Below are 24,921 nucleotides of genomic sequence, written 5' to 3'. Positions count from 1 at the left end.
TTAAAAAAAAATGTGTGTGTGTGTGTGTGTGTGTGTGTGCGCCTGCGTGTGAGTATGTACAAGTGAGAGTAGTGTTTCTGGAGGGCATCAGATCCCCTGAAGTTAGAATTATAGGCAGGTCTGAGCCACCTTTCCAGTCTCTTATAATCAGACATTAGAATCCTGTTCACATTTTTAAATCATCTCAGTATCTTTAGACACAGTTACTAAGAAGCTATGCTCTTTTGGCAGAGTTTATTGCATTAATTTACGTGCTTGTTATGTTCTGTGTTGTGATTTGTGCATCAATTGGAATAAATACTTTCCAGTTGGGGGGTTGGAGTCCTGCTTGCTTTCTTTCCTTTCCTTTCCTTTTTTTTTTTTTTTTTTTTGACTTTTCGAGACAGGGTTTTCAATCCTAACTGTCCTGAAACTTGTTTAGTAGATTAGGCTTACCTTAAATTCACAAAAATAGGTCAACACAAGGAGTTAAATTAGCATCAAATGCTAAAAATGAAAAGATACTAAATGTCTACTCAGAAAAGAGAAAAACTGAGGAAAAGGCATAATTTTTAAAAAAGTAACGGAGCACTAGAGCATCTTCCTTTTGAGTCCTTTGATACTGGTGTCTGTGGGGAGAAGGGGATAGCTAGCTCAGGTTGGGGTCTCATGTCTTTTCTGCTGTTCAGGGTGGTGCTGAGCCTAGCTCTCACCAAAGCCCCTTGCCAAGGGTCTGCCTGTCGCTTCAGGTTAGGTGCTTCCCTTCCAGGCATACATGAAGAGGAGTTCCTGGAGAGAAAGACACCTTACACTGAGACTCCTTCCTGCACAGTTAGTTGACTGGTAGCACTTTAGCCACTGTGGAGGGTTAGAATATTTTCACTTAGCTGCCTGCTAATGCCCCCCAAGCAAAAGGCCAAGCTATTGTCAGGTAGCATATAAGGCTGATAGTTGAGAATTCCAAGGCTGTGTTTTAACCCATCTACCTGGTACTCTCTCACCAACATATTTGAAAAGTGCTATGACTTGTGACTTTTTTTATTGTTCTGTGACTATGAAAACTTCATAAAACTGTTTCTATGATGAATTCGAACCAATCTGTGTTCCTGGGCTGTGGCAACTTATATTTGGCTCCAAAAGGAATTGACTTTTCTTCCATTTGAGGTGAGAGTTAGATGTTGCAAGGAGAGGCCCCTTGTTTGTCCCGGCCTCCCAACTAGCTTACACCTAAAACCACACAAAAATTGTATTAATTAACTTACTGCTTGGCCCATTATTTTTAGCCTCTTATTGACTAATTCTTACATCTTAATTTAGCCCATTTCTATTAATCTGTGTATCACCACATGGTTTCTAACCAGCGTCTGTCTCAGGCAGAAGATCATGGCGTCTCCCATTCTGCCCTTCTTCCCAGGATTCATTTCTGTCTTCTCTGCCTACCTAAGTTCTGCCTTATCAGGCCCAAAGCAGTTTCTTTATTCATTTAACCAATGAAAGCAACACATGCACAGAAAAACCTCCGACACCAGTGATATGTTTGCATCGACACGTATCAGAAAGTGTTCCTGGACAAGCTGAGTTTTGTGGATTCTGCAAACTCCATCTTGCTCCAGAGTCCCCAGTTTGTATCCCACTGAGGCGGCTAAGAGACAATCCAGGAAGGGTCCTGGAGTCTGATGGAGAGTGGAAGAAGAACACAGCAGCCAGCCCTGCCCTTGTGGTCCAGGCTCAGCACCTGTTGAGCAGGATCCACGCTAAACATCTCACAGGAGGGAGGAGGATGCAGCAATCAGGTGTGCCTGTGGACCAGTGCTTTGGCCTTCTGAGTCCTACAGCAAACCCAGAAGAGAGGCGACTTAGAGGCTGAGTTACCTACTGACCACGGATTACATCTGTCTGTCTCCATCACTGTCTTCAGGTACTGCGGCTTCTCACTACAGAACCACCAGTCTGTCCCAGCAGGCAGTCACCTGCCACTGGGCTTCTCAGCCCACGTCGGGCTCTCCCCCATCCACAACTGTTTCACACAGCCACTGGTCACTCAGACACAGGTATCCCCAGGGACGATGACTTGTGACTGTTCCCTATTTTCACACATGCAGTCTTCAACAAAAGACTCCCCTTCAACATGGCCCCGGCTTTGCTCTCAGAGGTAGGGAGTGTGACCAAAGGGATTTCCTGTCGTGAGTGTCACCCTCAAGACAAATCCCCCAGTGGACTGAAAGCTGTGAGAACTGCAGGGTGGGTCCTTTGACTGGGGTTGCCAACTCTGTTCACCAGCTCCGCCTAGCTGAGGTGGTGCCCATGCAGGGGACCTGGGATGGTTTTCTCTGCAGCTCTTGGCTCCTCTGTGCATTTGAGCTCTTGTGATTTCGGACGCTCTTCCTTTTTTCAGAACAGTCTCTCCTTTGTTATTCTGATCATTGTCTTTCAAGGATGGCACAGATGCAGTTTCTTGCCCACAGATATCCTCTGGACGTCTCTCTGGCCTTCAGTACAGAGCAGCTGGTGCTGTTAAAGCACCCCCAGCTGGAAGCAGGTGGTGACGGTTCTCACTAAACGGCCCTCTGGCTTTAGCCCTTACCCTCACTCATACTTTTCTGGCATCCCTGTGTCCCCCTTTAAATAGGGGGCTCCACAAGGGCATGGTCAAGAGCCATTAGTCTTCCTGATACTTTCCTTATTCATCTTTTTCTCAGTTCCATCATCTCCGCCCCCGACCTAACACACTGGGACTGGAGCTTACGGCAGCGGCTGGAGGGCCGATCAACTTCGGGGTGGGCTTTGAAGCCATGGGGATGTGTAGTTCTCGGCTTCTTAAACTGTGTGTCATGACTCCACATAACGCTGTTTAATAAAATATGGGGGTCATGAAAAATGTGGCAGTAATAATCAGTGACCCAAACCTCAGCTTAAACATGTGAAGAATCAGGCATGTTTCTAGTAGACTCGTGTGTGTTCCATCACATGGCTTCATTGCAACCTTGGTTCTGAACACACAACATGTGCACCTTGCCCTGTGCATGCTGTCTGCCCTTGCAGCTCCTCATCAAGGTCAAGGTCAAGGCTATGGTAGGTCCTTGTCTTAGTTAGGGTTTCTATTGCTGGGAAGAGACACCATGACAGCATGGTGGCCACTCGGAAATATAAGGGGCAATGCATGTAGCATATCCTCAAAGGAATGCAGAAGTGTCCCGAAGGGGTCTCTGCATTCATACTCACAGGAGTATTCATTAATAGGAGCAGCCAGGAAGTAGGGGCAGGACAGCTTCCAGTGATGGACAAGAGGATAAACAGGCCGAGCAGGTGGTGGCGCACATCTTTAATCTCAGCACTCCAGAGGCAGAGACAGGCGGATCTCTGTGAGTTCGAGGCCAGCCTGGTCTATAGAGTTCCAGGACAGGCTCCAAAGCTACAGAAACCCTGTCTCAAAAATAAGAGACAGAGACAGACAGAGACACAGAGAGACAAAGAGAGAAAGAGAGGAGAGAATAAACAGAATGTAGTTCATACATGCAAAGAATGTTTATGCAGGGATAAAGCTCAAGGTGTCCTTGGGGCTCCTCTTCCTGGTGCCCCACTTTGCCAACGTCATCTGTGTGTGTGTGTCTCTGTGGGTGTGTGATGTTTCATGCTAGCTATAAAAGGGCTAGCCACAAAAAGTATAAGCCCAGTATGCATCCATCCACTGACAAAAGGTATCTGGAGTGGCCAAGTACACAGAGACAAAAGTACAGAGGTGGTTTCCAGGGAGCAGAATGCAGGGACTTGGTTAATGTGCGGATGAAAAGCTCTGTAGGTAATGGGCTCTGCACAGTGCTTGCATAGCAACGAAAGATGCTAAACACTGCCCAGGTGTACCTTCAAGAACCATCAATGCACTTTCCACTGTGTAGATTATACTACAATCACAAACTTTTAATGCAAAAGACAGAGACAGGGATCTAAATTTTTATGTGAAGTCTCTAAGTTTGTAAGTGGTGACAGTTGTCCTGAATCTATACTTAACTGCCCAGTGATGAACTGCCCCTCTTTGGTAGAAAAAAACAAAGGCTGAACTGTATCTGGATGACAATTCCCTACCATGTGACTCAAGGCAGTTCTGATTGGTTCAGTTTCATGATAGACCAATGAGCATTTTTTGTTTGCTTTTGATACCAGGTCTCATTATACAGTCCTGGCTAGCCTCGAACTCACAGAGATCTGCCTATCTCTGCCTCCTGTTAAGATTAAAGGTGTGTGGGCTGGAGAGATGGCTCAGGGGTTAAGAGCATTGCCTGCTCTTCCAAAGGTCCTGAGTTCAATTCCCAGCAACCACATGGTGGCTCATGACCATCTGTAATGGGGTCTGGTGCCCTCTTCTGGCCTGCAGGCATATACACTGACAAAATATTGTATACATAATAAATATTTTTAAAAAAAAGATTAAAGGTGTGTTACTACCATGCCTCATGAACCAATAAACTTTGAGGAAGTCTGCTGGAGGGTTTTAAGAAAGGGTTTCTTAGCATGTGCTTGGGCCCTTTCTCATTATTGTTTTCTCTCTGGACAAGAAGAATGGCGCTGGTACAACCACTCTCTGAAGCCCTAGGGGAGACCAGAAAGATAGTATGAGGCCTAGTTAATAACTAATCTCAGGGCCTTACATGTGTTTATAGTTTAAAAGATCATAAGTGGTACCCATAACAGGCGGAATCAAAGATGTCTGGGGTCCAGATCCAGAGGCAGGCGGCTTTCTACCCTTGACACATCCCTGGTCACTTGCATTGCACACCATTTGCTAGGGGCAATCTCCCTGCATCACCCAGAACGACTAAGTACCCTTCATCTTCTTTCCCAGACTCTAGACTTTAGAGAAGGTCTAAGCCATGGAGTCTTCAATGAGAGCTTCAGGTCACTGTGCATTCCGTACAGGTTGCCTGGCAACTAATGAACGAGCTCTTCTGGGTCTGCAGCCCTTGGCCGCCTGTCTCTGAAGATGCTATCAGCGACTCTTTTGCTGAACTGACCTTCTGGTGTAATACTTTCTATCCTCTAGCTGCCTGTCTCTGAAGATGCAACTCTCCTGCTGAGTCCCTTCTGCAGTCATACTCTCTGTCCTGATAGAAACTGAACCTCGCCTTTTCGCTCTGTTTACTTGTGCTACTTAAAGGGCTGTTTCTAAAGGGGACTCCTTGTAAACAGTGCATAGTTAAGTCCTGCTGTTTTTATGCAATAGAGCGGTGCTCGCCTTTATTTCTTGTTCACTGCATTCCTTCTTGCTAGGGTTTCAGCAGAAGTTCATGCCTCGGAAACTCAATCCCTACATTCATGTTGCTATTTGAAAAGAGGCTTTTAGGAGGTTCTTAGGATGAGGTCACGAGGGTGGGGCCCCGTCCTTGTTTACTTTCTATTCCCTTGATAAAGAAAATGACCAAAAGCAACCTGGTGAGGAAAGTATTCATTTGGCTTAGATATCCTGGGTCACTCTCTGTTGAGGGAAGCCAAGGCAGGAAAACTCCAGGCAGGAACTGAAGCAGACACCATGGAGGAGCTCTGCTTACCAGTTTGTTCCTCATGGCTTGCTCAAAAAATGTTTTCGTATACAATCCTTGACCACCTGTCCCGGGGGCACAGCCCACAGTGAACTAGACCCTCCCACCTCAATTATTAATCAAGAAAATGCCCCCACAGACTTGTCCACAGGGCAATCATATGGAGACACTTTCTCCAGTCAGCTTCCCTCTTCCCAAATGACTCCAGCTGGTGTCAAGTTGACCACAGCTAACCAGCACAAGCTCCCTTAACAGCGTCAGTGGCTTTATAAAGGGAAGAGAGATCTGAGCTGGCACAGTGGCCTGTCTGGCTGTGCGATGTTCTGTCTCATCGTGACGCAGCAGAAGGCCGGCACTCCACTCTTGGACTTCCCGGCCTCCAGAGAACCTCTGTTCTCTGGAAACCATCTTGTCTGTGGTTCTAGCAATAGGAATAGGAAACAGACCCAAACACTGGCTCTTGTCTCAGCTCCTAGTAATTGTTTATCTAGTGCAGCACTTTATATATATATCAAGGAGTTTGGAAATCTGCAGAGCCTGGCTTGGTGTGTGTGCTGGGAGACGACAGAAACAGGAACTATGTCTGTAGCTTAGCTAGAATGGAGGACATGCCATTTAGTGAGTGCCTCTGGATAACACCCTATCTAACAAAAGCAATGGCCAGAACTGGTGCCAGACTGGCTAATAGTTAGCAAGACTTATTTTTCTTGATCTCTTGATAAATATGAATGAGTCTCTTCCCGAAATTATGCAAAGAATAAAATAATTCCAGAGTATTTGACCTGGTAGGAACTTGAAACAATCAGTTCCATCTTTTTTTGTTGTTGTTGTTTTTGTTTTTGCTTTTTGAGACAGGATCTCTCTGTGTAGCTTTGGAACCTATCCTGGAACTCACTCTGTGGACCAGGCTGGCCTCCAACTCACACACCTCCACCTGCCTCTGCCTCCTGCATGCTGGGATTAAAGGCGTGTGCCACCACCGCCTGGCGGTAGTTCCGTCTTTCTTAATACAGTGGAGAAAAAGGAAGGCAGGGAAGCAGGACAGTGTGCTCCAGACTGCACCCCAACTCACTGCACAGCTCGGACCAGGCCCCTTCGTAGTTCCCAAAGGACTGCAGACCTCACGGGCTTCATGCTCACTAATGTGCTGTGTTGTAGTTGAGTGGTCTGTATTAGCTTGACATGGTGGGACATGCTTTTAATCTCAGCTCTTGGGAGGTAGAGACTGGTGGGTATTTGTTAGTTCATGCCGGTCTGTCTACAGCAAATTCAGGCCTACATCCTGAGTTCCAGGTTTTAACTCTCTAGTCTCTGTCTTGTGGATCTCCTCAGAATCAGAGTGGGGAACAGACCGCAAAACTAAGAAATTAGGTGAGAACCAATGGAATTCACAGAGTAGTACAAACGGCCCACACAGCTGGCACTCATCGGTGAGAGAACATGATGGAAGATGATGAGGTTCTGCCCCAGGGGCCTAACGGTACAGGTACTGGTTTCCTAAACCAGGGGTCGGGGTCGTGGGTTAAAGTCTCCCCTAGGCTACTGAAAGGCCACTACCTTTGGTTCCCAGGTAATGTTTTGGGGGCTGAGGAGATTGCTTATTGGTTAAGAACACTGGCTTTTCTTCCAGATGGCCTGAGTTTGATTCCCAGCACCTGCAAGATAGCTCACAACCATCTGTAACTCTAGCTCCAGGGGATCTGATGCCCTCTTCTGGGCTCGAGGTACACAGGTGCTGCACAGAGATACAGAAAGCAAAACACCAATACATGTGAAATAAAATAATAAAAAGTTTTTTTTAATGTTTGAAGTTATTGTTAAGATGAAAAGGGGCTGGAGAGATGCTCAGTGGTTAAGAGCACTGCCTGCTCTTCCAAAGGTCCTGAGTTCAATTCCCAGCAACCACATGGTGGCTTACAACCATCTGTAATGAGATCTGGTGCCCTCTTCTGGCCTGTAGACAGAATACTGAGAATACTGTATACATAATAAATAAATAAATCTTTAAAAAAAAGATGAAAAAATCTTTCCATTACATGTATCTATAAATCCACCATAGGCCATAAGAAAAAAAATAAAAATCTGTATCTTTAGGGAAGGAAGGAAGGAAGGAAGGAAGTCAGTCAGTCAGTCAGTCAGTCAGTCAGTCAGTCCCTGGGAAACAAAAGTCTGTGTATAATCTTAGCACTCAAGAGGTTAAGGTGGGAGGATTACAAATTCCACAGAAAGTGAGATCTTGCTTTGTAAATCAAGTGCTGGAGAACGTAGTCCCTGGTGAAGTGTCTTTGCCTAAGTCCCCTGGTTCCAACTCAGCCCTGAAACAGAACAGGATAGGAACAAACTCAAATCACCTCCTGGGTGACTGACTACAGAACATTATGGGTTCACACCATACACCCTCAGAAGACAGTACGAATTGATGGTGCCGATCCCAGGAGGTAAGGACTATTGCAGAGTGTGAAAAGATCTGAGTTAGGGCTGTAAAAGAGCTGACATTTTACCCTACCTGCAAGCCACTGACCCTAGGGCCATAATCACTAGCAGAGACAATTAACACTATCTGTGTTCCTCACCTGGCCTGTTTCCTGTGTGACACGCATGCCCTACAGGAGAGAAACCTTAAGACCTTCTTCTGGAATTACGTCTCGTTTCTACATCTCACAGCTATTCAAGATGTTTAGAAATGCCCTTGAAAAGACTGTCAGAAAAAGTCGGTCGGTCTCTGTTCTCAAGTCGTGTGGAGACTCTGTTTACACACAGGAGTCACCACCTTTCCTGGCGGTCCACCCCGCGAAAGATATTCCATAGCGGAAGGCTACCAAATAATCACAACGAAGCAGGAACCGGCAGTTAGGGAACATTCAGCTGTCATTCTTGGCAAGAATCCAGCGTGGATTAAAAAAAAAAAAAAAGTCCCTGTGTAACCCAGACTGGCCTCGGGCTCCCGGTCCTCATGCTTCAGGCTCTCAAGTGCTGAGATTGCAAGTATGTTCACCACGATTTTCTCATCCTGCTTTTAGTGGAGCTCTGATGCCAGGAGCATGCTCCCATATTTATTCCTCTCACGCGCCCTTTTCACGGAGACCACAGTTTTACGAGCCGAACTCATTTATCTAACCACAAGCCAAAAATCGCAACTTGTCAGGTCTTAGGGCTACCTCGAGACTGTGTTAAGTCGGACCAAAGTCAGTGAACGACCTATGTGATGGTTTTGAGAAACCATTCTCAGTGCTGCAAGACCCAGTCACTGTTTTGGACCCGGTTCGAGGACCTAAGGAGGTAAAACACGAACGTTCACTTCCACCTATCTTGGGAGTCTGAGACTTTGGGAATTAAGTAAGGATGGCGGCCCTCGGCTGCACTTTCTTTCCATCTGACAACATGGGTCTCGCACTCCGGTTGGGAACCAAGATCCTTACCCGTGTACCTACGTGGATTAACCGGGAGGGAGCGGGGACCGGGGAGCGGGGACCGGGGTCCAGGGACCAGACCTCTTCCGGGAGACACCGCACAGACCGGAAGTGGGCGGGTCAGCTCCCTTAACGCGCCTTCACCATAGGTTGGAGTCGCGGTCGCTCTCCGCTTGTCGAGCTGGGACCACGCCCACAGGCTGGTCCTGAAGTTGGCGTCGGTGGTGACCACGGCGGCTGCTGCTCCTTCCATGGAGCCGGGCCCCTCTGTGTCCCCGGGACCTTCGCTCTCCTTCAAAGAGGAGCTTCTATGTGCTGTATGCTACGACCCGTTCCGCGACGCGGTGACGCTGCGCTGCGGCCACAACTTTTGCCGCCGGTGTGTGAGCGGCTGCTGGGAGGTGCAGACGACGCCCTCGTGCCCGGTGTGCAAGGAACGAGCGGCTCCCGGGGAGCTGCGCACCAACCACACGCTCAACAACCTGGTGGAGACCCTGCTGCGGGAGGAGGCCGAGGGAGCGCGCTGGACAGGTCGCCGATCCCCGCGCCCCTGCCGCACGCACCGCGCCCCTCTTACTCTCTTCTGTCTGGAGGACAAGGAGCTGCTGTGCTATGCCTGCCAGGCTGAAGCCCGGCACCAGGAGCATCGCGTGCAGCCCATCAAGGACACTGCACAGGACTTCCGGGTGAGCAACGCGCCACCCACTCTTGGGGACCCTGGGACTGTCCCCTCTCCCTCCCCCAGGCCCAACCACCTTCGTGTCCGCCGTCCAGGCCCCCGTGTGAACGGTGCTGCAGTGGCACCGCCCTCAAACTTTCGGTCTTGTCACGTTTAGTTTAGAAGGAGGTCAGGCCCTAGCTCGGATTCTGAGGCCTTGAGATTTCCCCAGTCCAGCGCTCCCGCCCCCCCCCCCCCCCCCCCCCCCCCCCCCCCCCCCCCCCCCGGGTTTCAGAGCCGTAGGACAGGCCTGTGGCGCTGGCCTGCTGCATTTCTCCGATTACTCTTTTAGCATCAAATTTCAGGAGTTCCAGTGGCTATAATTAAACCAAGAGCAGCTGACACAGCAAAACTAGCGTGGGAAAGGGTGGGTGTCGGTGCTGCAGGGTTCAAGCACCGGCTTCATACATTCCGGGCAAGTACTCTACCACTGCATCCTCAGCCTAGTTCTGATTTTTGAGCCGCGCTCTTATATTAGCCAGGCTGGCCTTGAACTTGTTCTCCGAAAGCCTCAGCCTTCTAAGTGGTTGAGATTACAGGCCTGTGACTCAAGGCCCAGAGAGAAATCTTTTTTTGTTTTGTTTTGCTTTGTTTTGTTTTTCGAGACAGGGTTTCTCTGTGGTTTTGGAGCCTGTCCCGGAACTAGCTCTTGTAGACCAGGCTGGTCTCGAACTCACAGAGATCCGCCTGCTTTTGCCTCCCAAGTGCTGGGATTAAAGGCCTGCGCCACCACCGCCCGGCTCAGAGTGAAATCTTTGTTCTAAAACAGAAAAAAAAAAGTTGTTTTTTTTTTTTTTTGTTGTTGTTGTTTTTTTTTTTAGTAAACAAGGTCAGACATTTTCAAAAAACCTTTGGCCTAATCGCTTAGAAATGCTCCATTGCTTTCCAAAGCACTCATACTGGCTTATCAACTGACTTTTTTAAATGGCCTTTAATCCCAGCCCTTGGGAGGCAGAGGCGGGCGGATCTCTTTGAGTTCTAGACCAGCCTGGTCTACAAGAGCTAGTACAGGCTCCAAAGCTACAGAGAAACCCTGTCTCGAAAAAAAAAAAAAGTGTGGGAGGGGAGATTTCTGAAATGTGTATTTTACTCTGGCAGTGTCTTGTAGCTTTTATATTTTTTAAAGCTACTGATGAAACAAATTTAGCTGTTTGAGTCCATCAGTGTAGAGTAGAGAAGAGGGGGCACCGCAAGAGCCCACAGCCTCTGATCTTCAGACACCCTTGCCACACTGTGAGAATCAGCATGGCTGCAGTTCCGTACAGATTGGAGCGGGGTAGGTGGATCGGATGCCATCATGCATGTTGCTTCAGTCTCATTTGCTCGGCGGTCATTCATTCTTGTTCCCACTTCCACCCGTAGAAATGCTAGATCCCTATTTGGCATAGCGAAGTGGGCAGTAGATAGGTTTGGGTCCTGATTTGAATTCCCCAAGGCTGGCAGGTGTACAGATTAGCATGGGTGGTGTCTCCAGAATGGGGGCGGGGGACCAAGCCTCATCTGAAGACCAGTGAACCAGGGGGCAGGGAACATAGGTGTTGTGTACGACACCCGTCTGGGCTCTATGCGCCACCATACAGTTCATGAACTGGTCAAGGGGCTAGAGATTGACACACACACAAAGACACACACACACACACACACACAGAGAGAGAGAGAGAGAGAGAGAGAGAGAGAGAGAGAGAGAGATCATCCTTGATACCAAAATGCCCCAAGAATGCCCCCTTTTATTGTGTCCAGGGGCAGCTTATATAGGGATAGCCACATCCCAGCCAAACGCACCAGAAACCATTCCCCTGCCATCAGGAACTCCTGGGATGGTCTCATGCTCAGAGCAGCTGTAGGCACTCAGATCAGGAGAAAACAAGTTGTTTACAAGAAATTTGGGATCTGGGGGGTTCACTGCTCCCAACACATAGGCTTGGAGACAGCCTTTTGTTCTTGTTCTGGGAAGTCTCCGAGACACTGAGGAGATCAAAGTTCATAATTCCTACTCTCAGGGAGGTAATCACAAATATCTGGAGGATTCGTAGAGGCCATAGCCAGGTGAGGGAGGCCGGGGGAGCTATTTGTAAGCAGATACTACAGCATGTAGAAGGTTCTAGAAGAGAAAAAAGCATTAGACACCAGGTGAAGCCAGGAGAATGGTGGTGTGGTGCCCTCCAGTGGGTGCTCAGCATGAGTCTAAGAGCTGCGAGTGGGCTAGCCTGAAAGATCCAGGCGAGCGCATGCTGCCGCGCTGAGATGCTCTATGGCCCATTCATGTATTCGTTTGTGAAATAAACACACTGAGGACCCTTTGTCTGCTGCACTCCGGCAGCTTAGGTCCCTAAACAGCCTTTCTGCCCTATCTGAACTATCATTGCGGCTTGACACAGCCTAGGGCCATCTGAGGGAATTTCAATTGAGGGATTGCCCTGAAGGGGATGATTGGTGTGGTACACTGTGATCCTGGGTGGTATAAGAAAGCTAACTGAACAACATGAGCCCAGGAATGACTCAGCAGCATACCTCCCTGATTTCCACAGTTTCTGTATTAGTTCGTGCTTGATTTCGTGCCCTGGCGTCTTCTGGTGCTGAAGTGTAACACGGATGTATAAACCAGAATAAACTTTTTTTTTGGTCGTCATGGCAACAGAAAGCAAACCAGAACACTCTGCTTCTGGAAGTTGACATTTCAGAGGAGCGGGCGACGCAGTTGGTAGATGAGCATGGTTCTGTGTGGTTGGATATGGGTGTGGGTTGAGGGAGCAAGCAGCATAGGAAGACCCACCCCAAGGTAAGAGTAAGCACAGCCCTCCTGGGGTACCCTCTGGCATCCCCAGAGGAGCACTAATGCTGATATCCAGCGGCACTAATCTTTGAGGACTGACTTATTCTGTGCTAGATCCCCTTAAGTATTGACAAAATTTGATGTCCACAGAAACCCTGACGCTGTATGATGGCTAATCTTGACAGTGACAGTAAAGCCCAACTCCTTGAGGGTCTGGAGGTGTTCCGAGAGTGAGACCCTGACCCTGTCAGTGAGTGCCCTCACAGGTTCATCATTTGATGGCCTCACTGGTAGGTGGTAAGTTAGGAGGTGGGGCCTAGGTGGAGGAAGGCAGTTTGTCAGGGGGTGTCCTTGGGGCCTAGGTGGAGGAAGGCAGTTTGTCAGGGGGTGTCCTTGGGGCCTAGGTGGAGGAAGGCAGTTTGTCAGGGGGTGTCCTTGGGGCTATATCTTGTATCCCTTTCTCTGCTTCTTGGCCACTTCTGCTCCACACCACCCCCTGCAACCGTGTGATGGATTGAACCAACACTTCTGAAACTGAGCAAAAGGGAGAATTCTTCCCTCTGGTTGTTCTGTTAAGTTTGTGTCTCACAGCTCTGTAGAAGTAATGAAGGCCATGTGTGTTGGCGTTTTTATTACTGCTGCCAAGCAGATCCATTCTGAAGACACTGACGGGGTTGCTAATGAGCTGGGACTTTGCCCTAACACAGTGGGACCTGATGGAAGGGCTGACAATATTGAGAACACGTCATAGCCGACCAACCAGAGCTTATGGTTGGACTCCACAGTGTGATTCCAGCTGTGTTAGTTCCCTGGCCTGACTTCTAGAGCCAACTTGTCTCTCTGTGTTCCCCACATTAGGCCAAGTGTAAGAACATGGAGCACGTGCTTCGAGAGAAAGCCAATGCCTTTTGGTCCCTGAGGCGTACCTATGAGGCCATCGCCAAACACAATGAGGTAAGTGCTGGGGCAGGTGGGAAGTTTGGGAGAATTGAGAGGTGCAGAAAGATGAGTCCCTGGCTTTGGCCATGCCCTTGGATGCCAGTGGGGCCCCTCTGACCCTGATGAAGGGCATGGTCAGGCAAGCAGCCACAGGAGTGCATCCAGAAGACACCTTCATCATTTGCACCGTGATCTGTGGTGTCACACATCACCAGCTCATGGTCAAACCAGTGGTGACCTAGGGCTCCTTAGAGAGCATACGATACCTCCCAGTTCTCCTTCCAGAATGATCTGTGGCTGTCAAACTCCCCACCCCACAGCTGTAACTCACCTGGCCTTCCCACCTGCCTCAACTCCCCTGCAGTCAGTGTCCAGGCACCTGAGCGAGCATTCTTTGGTAAACCATATCAGCCATGGCATGCTTGTACTTACACCATCCACTGATTCTAGTAGCTTCAAGACTTTCTTGCCCTATATCTGCCCATCTGGTGGCCATCTCTGTTCCTTTACTGGTCCCAGTTTTATCAGGCCCGCACACTAAAGTCTCAGTTTGCATATTCCTCCTGGAGGTGCTCCTTGAACACAGTTCCCAAGATCGCCATACCTCGTTACTCTACCGCATGTCTCCCTGGACACTTAACCTGCAATTTACCTTTCTATTTTACTTTTTATCTGCTTCCATCAGAATGTAAGGAATGCAAGCACATCCATTATTTCTAGTATCAGAATGTTCTAGGCATAAGCTTTTGGCTGGTGTAAACTGCCACAGCAAGGCACAGTGAGGCCTTGACCTTGGGTGCACACATACTGGAGGGTCCAGAGAGTTAGGAAGGCTACATCAGGTGACAGGCTAGAGCTAGCTCGACCGTTAGAAACTTTTCGCGAGCTGGCAGGACGGGGACTGCAGGAGCAGGCTGTGTAGTAGAACCAGCCCAACCCTGATTGTCCAGGAAGTCCCTTCGCCCTACCAAATAGGAGCAGTCAGTCTCGTGCAGTTTCTCTTTAAGCATTCAGAACGACTCACGGAAGCGGCAGTGGAGAGAAGCCTTTCGTGATGGCTCACAAACCAACAAGCTGACTTGAGTCTTTGGAAATCAACTTGTCATTGTGTGTGTTAGTCAGGGTTCTCTAGAGAAATGGAACGTGCCCCCCATTTCTGGATTCCAGATAATTCCAGCTATGGTCAAGTTGACAACCAAGTGCAGCCATCACAGGATGTCAGGCCCTGAGCATCCTGAACCAAATGCAGCCATCAGAGGATGTCAGGGCCCTGGGTGACCTGAACTGGAAGTCCAGTCCAAAAGTGGGACTTGTTGCGGCTGCTGGAAGACACTTTTCCAGGTGTTTAGGTATTGGTCTTTTTGAGGCAGGGTCATGCTATGTAGTTCTGGCTGGCCTTGAACTCACAGAGATCAGCCTGCCTCCGCCTCCTGAGTGCTGGGATTAAAGCTCCTCTCCAGTTATTTATTGTTCCTAGCAAATGAGGGTGGATTGTGTTGATCATATCTTCAGTGAACTGGATTTCTGTTATTTTCATTTTTCAGCAAGTCATTTCGTCATTATTGTCTCAGAGCCGTAGTGTGAGTCCCTGCATTAGAGGACAGCCTGCTGTAGCTAGAGCATGTGGTCTGAATTATTTTTCTGATATCACCCTGGCATTACATATATGACTTTCATCTAGTTACTGATTTTACTGCATGTTCTAGCTCGGGGTTTTGTTGCCATGACAAGCTCCATGACCACAAACAGCTTATGGCAGGAAAGAGTTTGTTTCAGTCTGTAGGTCCCAGTCTATCTGTAAAGGACATCGGAGCAAGGACCTGGGCAAGCCTATCCTGTAGAACACTACCTCTACAAAGAACTTGTACCACATCCAAGAAGTACAGCAGGAACCATGAGGATGCTGTTTGCTTGCTGGCAAACAGACCAGCTTCGAGCTAGCATTCTTCCAGACTTCAAGACTACCTGCTGAGGGAGCGTACTTTTCATAATAACCTGGGTCCTCCTACATTATTAACAATCCAGAGTCCCCCACAGATGTGCCCACAAAGCTATCTGGTCTAGGCAGTTCCTCAGATGAAATTTTTAGTCCCAGCACTGAGGAGGCAGAAGCAGGTGGATGTCAGTAAGTTCAAGGATAGTCTCCTGGTCTGTGCAGTGAAAGTTGTGTTTGCACACTCAGTCCTATTCTTTCTGTGAGCCTTCGGGGTTTCATGTGCTCAGTGGTGATTTTCTTCGTGCACAGACAGGTATTTCTTTGCCTTTCCTCTGAGGCTCTGCATAGTTTGTCCTCACTGCTTTTGTGGTTGTGGCTTGGAATGTGGGTGTCATTAAAATAAATACTTGCAGCTATGTGGTGGTGGCAAACACCTTTAATCCCAGCACTTGGGAAGCAGAGGCAGGCAGATCTCTATGAGTTCGAGGCCAGCCTGGTCTGCCTACAGAGTGAGTTGTCAGCCAGGACTGCTACACAGAGAAATCCTGTCTTGAAAAACAAATATATATATAACAACAACAACAATAATAAAATACTTGCCACAACTATACCAAACTGTCTGGACCAATAGAGGTACCCTGATCTTTATCTTTAGAGGTTCCTCATGTCACATCTAGAGCCTTTGAGTTGCTTTGCTGAAAGTAGTCACCAGCTAGGGGCAGCCCAAACCTGACTCCTGACCTTGTGGGCTTCTTCCTGCTCTGGTGCAGGTGCAGACGACTTGGCTGGAAAGCCGCATCCGGGATGAGTTTGACAAGCTCCGAGATTTCCTGAGGGTGGAGGAACAGGCCACTTTGGATGCCATGAAAGAAGAGAGCAGAAAGAAGCACCTGCTGGCCGAGGAAAAGATGAAACAGCTGGCAGAACAGACCGAGGCACTGGCTCGTGAGATTGAGCGCCTGCAGATGGAGATGAAGGAGGATGACATGACCTTCCTCATGGTGAGATGCTCAGGATCGGATCTGAGGGTGGGAGCAGGGTTGGGGCCAGCAGCTAAAGACCCCCAGTCCATTCAGCAGGCTTCCTGTGGTGCTGTGAGGACCTCATTGGCGTGGCTTATGCCAGAGCAGTGGCTTGGCAGCTTTGAATTATCCTCCTACCCCTGCCATCATTTCCTACTAACTTTTCTCTTTCCCCGTCCCAGATGAAATAGTCTTTTTAAATTGTGCAATAATTTAAAATTTAAAAAAAATATAATTACATTGTTATTTGTTGTATGTAGGTGTCTTAGGGTTTCTATAGCTGTGAAGAGACACCATGATCATGGCAACTCTTATAAAGAACATTTAATTGGGGCTGGCTTACAGTTCAGAGGTCTAGTCCATTGTCATCATGGCAGGAAGCATGGCAGCAGACATGGTGCTGGAGAAGTAGCTGAGAATTCTACATCTGGATCACCAAGCAGCAGGAAGAGAGGAAGTGAGCCCCTGGGTCTGGCTTGAGCTACTGAAACCTCAAAGCCCAGTAAGGTCACACCCCCGATAGTGCCACTCCCAGTGAGTCTATGGGGAACATTTGCATTCAAACCACCACAGTGGGTACACATTGCAAAGGGCCTGTGTGGAAGTCAGAGCAGCTTAGGGTAGTCAGCCTTTTACTGTGGGTCCCAGACAGCAACCATAACCTGCTGAGCTGTTTAGTTGGCCCCGTTTTTTTTATCTTAGTATTCTCTCTCTCATCTTCCCTTTCTCTCTCTCCTTCTTCCCCTACCTCCTTCCCTCCCTTTGAATTGGTGGCTGCAAAGCCTAGGCTCTGTGCAGGACAGGTGCTCTTAACTGAGGCACATGTGCGTGAGTACCTGAGCCTGCACACAGACACAGAAAAGGAATTCTGTTCTTCCTTTTCACTGGGTGGTGGTGGTGCACACCTTAAATCCCAGCACTCAGAAGGCAGAGGCAGGCAAATCTCTGTGAATTCAAGACCAACCTGATCTACAGAGCGGGTTCCAGGATAGGCTCTAAAGATACACAGAGAAACCCCGTCTCAATTTTGTTTTTCATTTTCTTTCATCCTTTTATTGATTTTTGTCCTTTCGTGCAGAGAAGTTTCTGTGGCTTGAAAGCTACTTTATAATAAATCCAGTGGGAAGGTGGTCTCTGTGCTTCAGGCACAGTGAGGTCTCTGGAGAGTCTCGCAGTGGTGTGAGAAGGGACAAGAGCATTTCCATGTTCAGACAGTGGCCTCACGTTGAAGTCTTGAACAGGTTGTCCTGTACCCAGATTGCTCCTGGGAAAGGAAACACCACTCGATGGTTTCCAAAAGCTGTGTTCCTTACTTATCCTTTTCCTTCTGATGAACAAATTTCCCTTGTATATTGTGTTTTACACTATTCGTAATGTAATGTAATTCATAAAATAATTTTGTTATTCATCCACTGATCCTTATATAAGTTATTTCTTTTGCTTTTATGGGGAGTGGGACTCCAAACATGTATGTGCTGTTTTAGTGTGGACATGTATTTACTTCTGGTTCTGTACCCAACAGCAGATTTCAGGGTTATCTGATGATTCTGCTTTGCCCATGAAAGGGCTGCTAGGCAGTTTTCCAAAGCAGCCGTGCTGTTTTCTGCTCCTATCAGCCGAGTACGAGAGTCAAGATTCTATACCTCTCAGCCACTTTTCCCATTCCATAGCCTTCTTATGAGTGGGGCGCTGTCTCACTGTGCTTCCGGTGGGCATTCTCCAGATGGCTGATGCCAGTGGGCATCTCTTCATTCATGTCAGGTGCCTCTGGATCATTGGCAGCTCTTCTATAAGATGTCTATTTAATTTCTCTATACAGTTTTCTTTTATTCTCTTTTCTCTTTTTCTTTTTTTTTTTTTTGTGGGAGTGGGTAGGGAGAGGTGCAGAGTTTCTCTATGTAGCCCTGACTGTTCTGAAACTCACCCTGTAAACCAGGCTGGCCTCAGACTTAAGAGATCCACCCACTTCTTCCTCCTGAGGGTTGGACTACAGGTGCGTGTCACCATGCCCTGCTGTGCAGTTCCTGGCAGGTTGTCTTTTCACTGTTTAGCTGTGAGCGGTCCTTCTGTGCTCCAGTCTAAGTCTTTTCTCAGTCTTAGCTCTGGATTTAAATCTTAGACTTATTTTAATTGTTTTTTTTTTTTAATCTGCTACACGGCAGAGGCATGGCCTCTTCCTGTTGCTGTGCCGCTTTTCGGTTGTACCCTCACCATTGGCTAAAAGACAGTCTGCCAGCTGACCTGGGTCCCCTGCAAAAGCTCTAAGCGCGAAGCTTCCCTTATCTAGACTGTGGTCCTGTCCCCGTTGTTAGACTGTGGTCCTGTCCCCGTTGTTAGACTGTGGTCCTGTTCTTGTTAGTTAGTCTCACCACTTCCATCACAGTGGCTCCTGTAACAGTTTGAAATGGGGAGCAGGAGTCCTCCACCTCGGTTGTTTCTCAAGGTTGCTATTCTACATTTCCTAAAAACTCTTCGTGAATTTTAGGATCAGTTCTAAGTGTGGCCCTGGTTTCCCTCTGCTGTGTCCTCACCATGGCACCTGGGACTTGGAAGGGGCGACATTGAATCAGAGATGAGATCCACATCGGGTGTGTGACATCTGAGTGACACCAGGTCTGCTCGCCCATGAGTGGGGCGCCTGGCCACTCTTCTTCAGAAATTCCCTGCACTTTCTTACTCTGTCTCTGTCTTTTTCCCCCCAGAAACACAAGAACCGAAAGCGCCGGTAAGTTATTAAGCTGATGCAGGGGAGGGGGCGGGCAGACAGAAGGCCAGGGCTACTCTCTCCAGTGGCTGACAGGCCAGGCAGCTGTCGTGCCCAGCTGGGTGGGATCCAGAGGGAGAGGTAGAGGCCGGCCAAGGGGAACTTTTTAAAGGCATTCCAATGCTGGTTGCCATGAAGGCAGAGTTGTTTGGGAACATAGAGGTTCGCTAGTCTCCAGGGATTTACAGAACCAGGCACATGACTCGTGTTTCTCAGTTATCAGCAGGCCTGGTTTTTGGCTGGCCTCCTTCCTCCGACAGCCTTGGCATTGCGTTGTGGGCTGATGCTCTGTTGTGGGCGGATGCTCTCTGGGCTCTCCAGGATGGATAAGGAAGAGATATGTCCTGTCTGAAGATGGGAATGAGTGCTCTAGGCTTTAATGAGTTCCCAGTCTCTGCAGGCATTCAGCAAAGACCGGTCAGTACTGTGGCTCTTTTTGGATTCCAGCTTGGCCCTCTCATGAGCTGGTGACTCAAGTGTGATTTCTACCTATGAGGATGGCAGCTAGGTTGGAGACCCTCCCACTATGTCTCCCAATTGTTCAGGATTGAGCCTTCCTGCTGAATCCTAAAGGATTGTGGCAGCCCAGTGGATTCTTGCTCAATCCAGGTTTGTCTTGGGACAGATGGCCACGAAGCTTAGGTATGAGGCAAGGGAAGCAGTCCTGTTGTTTGTAGTAGACTCAGTCAGGCATGCCTGCTCGGCCCCAGCCGATGCCCAGCCTTCCTTTTCCAGACTCTTTTGCACCGTGGAGCCAGCTCCTCTCCAGCCTGGCTTGCTGATGGATGCATGCAAGTATCTGGAGTCCCTGCAGTACCGGGTCTGGAAGAAGATGCTTGGGTCTGTTGAATCTGGTAAGGATGCAACGAGGTGCTCCAGGCCAATGGAGACCATCCCGTGCTACAGAGACAGCAAGCTTCTCAGCTTTCCCCCCTGCATGCCCTTCCAGGCATGCCCAAGGCCCCTGGTCCTCCCTGCTCTGCTGCACTTCAGAGAGGCTAACGCTCCTTTCTATATTCATAACTCTTAACATTCAAGATGGAAGACCCAATTCTAGGTCACCTCCCCCAAGGTCACTCTGACTCTCTCCTGCCAGTGTGCCCTGGTTTCATGCCTAGAAATGGCAGCGGGCCAGGGGAATGTTACTTGAATCTCTTAGGTGTCCGGGAGCATGTGAACCTTCTTATTTCCTAGTCATGTGCTGGGTTAGTCTTCCATGGCTGCTATGACGGAGGACCACAAATTGGCTTAAATGACCAGTCTATTCCCACAGCTTGGGAGGCTAAAAGCTTATTGCTAAGAAATGGGCAAAAACATGGCCCTCAGATCTGTGGGAAGGCCCTTAGATTCTGGTATTTGCTGGCATTGCTTGGGTGTCATTGGCTTGTGACTGACAAATGTGTTTCCGCCTTGGTTGGTCATATGACATTTCTTTCATTGTGTCTATATCTCTGACCCATTCCCAAATAAGATTACATCCTGAGATACTGGGGCTTGGGACTTAACAATTATCTTTTGGGGTGGGGGTAAAGTTTGACTTTGGCCACCCCAGCAGCCCAGGACAGTTCCATGCATGCATTGGGGGCAGAAAAAGGGTGTCCAGTCTGCTGACTTTCCCTCTCTCTCTCCAGTGCCCTTCAGCTTGGATCCCAATACAGCTGCCGGCTGGCTCAAAGTGGCTGATGACCTCACGAGTGTCATCAACCATGGCTACCGCGTGCAGGTGGAGAATCCTGAGCGCTTCTCCTCAGCGCCCTGCTTGCTGGGCTCTCAAGTGTTCTCGAAGGGCTCCCACTCCTGGGAGGTGGATGTGGGTGGCCTGCCGAGCTGGCGGGTGGGTGTGGTGAGGGTGCAGGCGCCCGTGCAGGCGCAGGCGCAGGCTGATGTGGGTGGCGAAGGCCATGCACACAGCTGCTACCACGACACCCGTTCCGGCTTCTGGTACCTCTGCCGCACGCAGGGTGTGGACGGAGACCACTGCATGACTTCAGACACAGCCACAGCCCCTCTTGTCCAGGCCATGCCACGCCGGCTGCGTGTGGAGCTGGAGTGTGAGGAGGGTGAGCTGTCCTTCTATGACTCTGAGCGCCACTGCCACCTGTACACCTTCCATGCCCACTTTGGGGAAGTGAGGCCCTACTTCTACCTAGGGTCCTCGCGGAGTGATGGTCCCCCAGAGCCTCTGCGCATCTGCCATCTGCGTGTCTCCATCAAGGAAGAGCTGGACATCTGAGCTGCCGCAGTCTGCTGGACACTGGACTGGGGACCTCTTTTGTCCCAGTATCTTCTGGAAGCCCACTATTGCCACTCATGCAGCATCCTGTATCCTGTTTGTCCTTTCTGTAACTCCATGTCCTTCTATGCCTCTGTCTTTGTTTTCGGTCCCTGTCCTGCTCCAAAGTTAAAAGTCATCCAGGAGAGCTTGGTGAGCCTAGGCACTACTTAGAGTCGTGGCACCTTTGGGATGTAGGTTTTCTGACTCCTTTGCTGGTGAAATGTTTTCTTGTAGAATGGGCATTTTAAATATGGGTGGCCGTTTTTAGAGACGATTAGGCTGCCGGTCAGAGATGCCTCTTGTTGAGTCAGTTTGTCACATTTCCCAGGAGGAAAGCCTTGTCAGACCACACACACACGCACGCCCTAGGATTGGTAGAGAGGAGTGAGCAAAGCCTTCACCCAGGCTGTCCTACCCCAGTAGGACAAGCTAGGCATTGGCCAATCTAACTGGACAGCGTGGCTTTTGGCAGTTGGTCTGAGGCCCAGGAGTCCCCATTTGCCCAGTCTGACTGGGATGGTTAGGACAGGAAAGTCCTGGCCTGCTCTGTGGGAACTGTAGGGTGTGGGGTACTCTGGAGTGCAGCTCAGTTAGCAGAGGTCACAGCAAAGGCAACTGTAAGGCTGTTGGTAGTGGTTAAGGATTGACCAGTTTCTAGTCAGTGGCCTAGAGGCCAAATGCAGTGAGAAGGCAGTTGATACTGGCTGGGTCAGGAGCCCGAGCTCTGCTCCTAAGTCTCAGGCGGAGCTTCTGGTTGGCATGGAATTGACCCTGATTCATGCTTTGAAAGTTTCCCCTGAAATTGTCCAAGGTTTCTAGAACACGAGAGAGAGAGAGAGAGAGAGAGAGAGAGAGAGAGAGAGAGAGAGAGTGAGAGAGATTTTATCTGTGAATTAGCAGTAGTCTTAAAAATCACGGAGGAAGTTCTGAGAAGGGGCCTGGGGGATGCTGTGTCTGCAGCCTGACCCTGGGATCTGGAGAGTCTTGGCCCTATCTGCCCTTCTCATTGGCTTCAGTCCACTTGTTCTTGCTCTGCTCTCTGCCAGGTTTCACCCCAACTTCTCCTTTGTGTGTACCTCTACATTTTCTTTCTCAGTCTTGACTATAGCTGGAGTCTGAGTGCCAGCCGCCAAGTCCCAAGTGGTGTTGTAAAGAGACATGTCTTCCCGGGTGTACTGTCACAATCAGGGACACGTTACTGACCTAGGACCTGGCATCCCAGTTTCAGCCTGCACCCCACATTACATAAGCCTGATGCTTTAAACCATGCCGCTCACCCACTAATTGGCTATACATAGGTCATATACGTTGCTTATCTAACAAGTGGGGCCTCAGAAGAGACACTGTAATGCAGGCCAGGCTGGATGCAGGAACAGCACTAGCAAACCATTACCTTGTAGCAGATGCTTAGGCTCTTTGGGATGCAAGTAGGTGTGAAAGGGTATGCCCTTGGTGCGGGGCAACTAGTTTATGTGTGAGAAGCTTTTTCTGAAATCACTGTTACGATGAGCTTTTTATTTTCACTTTAATTCTTTTTAAATAGGGAAATTTCAGTGATCTAGGCTCCTTTAGAAATATTTAGCACACTACCCATAACGGACTATGTTTTCTTTCAGTGCTTTTGTAAACACAAATTCCTATTGAACCTAACTTGTACCTGACTTGATGCTTTTCATTGTAAGATTTTATGGTGTGCAGTGAGAGTGTCCCATTTAGTTTGTTAGTTACAGCTTTTTTAGTTATGAGTATAGCTGCTATGAAATTTGTGTGCAAGTTTTGTGTAAATGTGTCTTTTTTTTTTTTTTTAAATTCTCTGTCATATACCTCAGAGTCTGTTTTCCAGGTCATATGATGATTGTATTAAACCCTTTGAGGACTCGCCAAACTGTTTTCTAATAGAGCCGTACCGTTTTCTACTCCCACTGGCAGCAGGTGAGGGCTGGTTTGTTACACATTCTTGCCAGCACTGTCTGCCCTCTAACTTAGCTGTCCTAGTGAGGAAGAAGTGTGTCTCGTTTGGCCTTTAGTTACCATCCCTGCCAACTAAAATGGAGCATCTTTCTTGTGTTTGCTGTGTGTCTACCTAAGAGGCGTAAGCCTTCTCCCATTGGGTTGTCTGTCCTTCCTTTCATTATGAAGATTTATGAGTTTGTTATGCATTCTAGATAACCGTTTCTCTGTCAAATAAATTACTTATAAAACTTTCCTCCTATTCAGTGAGCTGTCTTTTTACTGTCTTTAAATTTTTTTTTTTTTTAAGGGGCTGGAGAGATGGCTCAGTGATTAAGAACTCTTGCTGCTCTTTTCAAAGGACCTGAATCCAATCCCCAGCAGCCAGCTGTAGTGGATGTGACATCTGGTACCCACGTGCATGAAGAGCAGGGTGTGCTCTTAACTGCTGAGCCCTCTCTCCAGCCTCCTTGTACTGTCTTAGTGATGTTCCTTGGAATTCAGGTGTTTACAATTGTGGTGATGTCCAGCACATTGGCTTTCTTTTCCTTTCTTGAATCTCCTTAAGAGCTTGGGCATTTCCCTGAAGCACGTACAACACAAGACCTGTGTTTTGGCTCAGGAATGGAGCAGTTGTGCTGTTGACAGGCCCTTGTCCAAGAGTCTCCCTTCTTTCCAGCTCTCGCCTACCTTCTTGTCCTCTTTCAAACCTTCATTACTGCTAAAGGCAGTGAGAAGTTTCTGCACCCCGATAAGCCTCTCTGCCGTCGTGGCAGTATAATCAAACCAACGCAAACTGAGTTAGGAAAATCCCAGGTTTAAGGATAAAATGCTCCCGGATGATTTTCCAGCACCCCAGAGAGGAGACAGGAAAGGAAGACCAGAAAACCACACATCTGTTTTCTGGGGGATGGTTTCAATACCTTGTGGGAGCTGCCTTGAGCATCTCTAGGAGAGGGATTATCATTTGGCGGGCTTTCTGAGATGTGAGAGTTTGGAGAGGGATTGGGTAGGTGGCACCTGTTCGGTCTCCCCTTTCAAACTCATCTGTCTTGTTGCTAGAGGAGCCATCCTTCCATGTCCACTTGGTCACCCTAAGGGGTTCCATACTCAAACCTGGCTGGATATCTCCAGTGCTGTGTTCAGAGGGCATATTGCCTTTGTGACCAAGGTTCTCTGACTTCTACACACAAGATTCTATCTAGCTGGGTGAAACTTGGTATCCTTCAGACATGCCACGTGGTATATACAGGGACATTTTCAAGACAAGGACCTTTTGAGACTGGGTCTTTTGGGGGCATTTCCTGCCTGCCCATGTTCTCTCCTCTATAGCAATGGAGAGTGTCCCAGCTCCTCAGTCCAGTGCCACCTGGAGGGTCTTTGGGACAGAGTCCTGACAGTGGAGCTTCTGCACACCAGGGGACAGGAGAACCCCTTCCTAGTCATGTTTGAGTGTTCAGAGGCTGTTTTCACCTTGCTTCTCCTTGCTTCTGGAGGATGGAATGTCAACAGAATATGGTCTTTGGTTCAACGTCAGGACAATAGAACCCTCTGTAACTGGCTAGTGATGAGACAGGGCCAGGATTTGTTTATTTGAGATAGAGTTTCACACAGGTCTCAT

At 48.6% G+C, this 24,921-nt stretch overlaps 1 protein-coding gene across 1 annotated transcript; it reads left to right on the top strand.

The window, feature by feature from the left end:
- The first annotated feature begins 9,089 nt into the window (after positions 1-9,089).
- On the top strand, positions 9,090-23,562 carry Trim35 (tripartite motif containing 35). The gene is made up of 6 exons (XM_050152312.1): positions 9,090-9,609; positions 13,273-13,368; positions 16,060-16,290; positions 19,014-19,036; positions 19,811-19,929; positions 20,707-23,562. The coding sequence occupies exons 1-6, from the start codon at positions 9,175-9,177 to the stop codon at positions 21,306-21,308; spliced, it is 1,506 nt and encodes a 501-aa protein (XP_050008269.1). The 5' UTR covers positions 9,090-9,174; the 3' UTR covers positions 21,309-23,562.
- The last annotated feature ends 1,359 nt before the right edge of the window (positions 23,563-24,921 follow it).

The sequence above is a fragment of the Alexandromys fortis genome, unplaced genomic scaffold (genome assembly GCF_014885135.2).
Source record: "Alexandromys fortis isolate MF-2015 unplaced genomic scaffold, M_Fortis_MF-2015_v1.1 scaffold_75, whole genome shotgun sequence".
NCBI classification, from domain to species: domain Eukaryota; kingdom Metazoa; phylum Chordata; class Mammalia; order Rodentia; family Cricetidae; genus Alexandromys; species Alexandromys fortis.
This window is presented reverse-complemented; position numbering and strand designations above follow the sequence as displayed.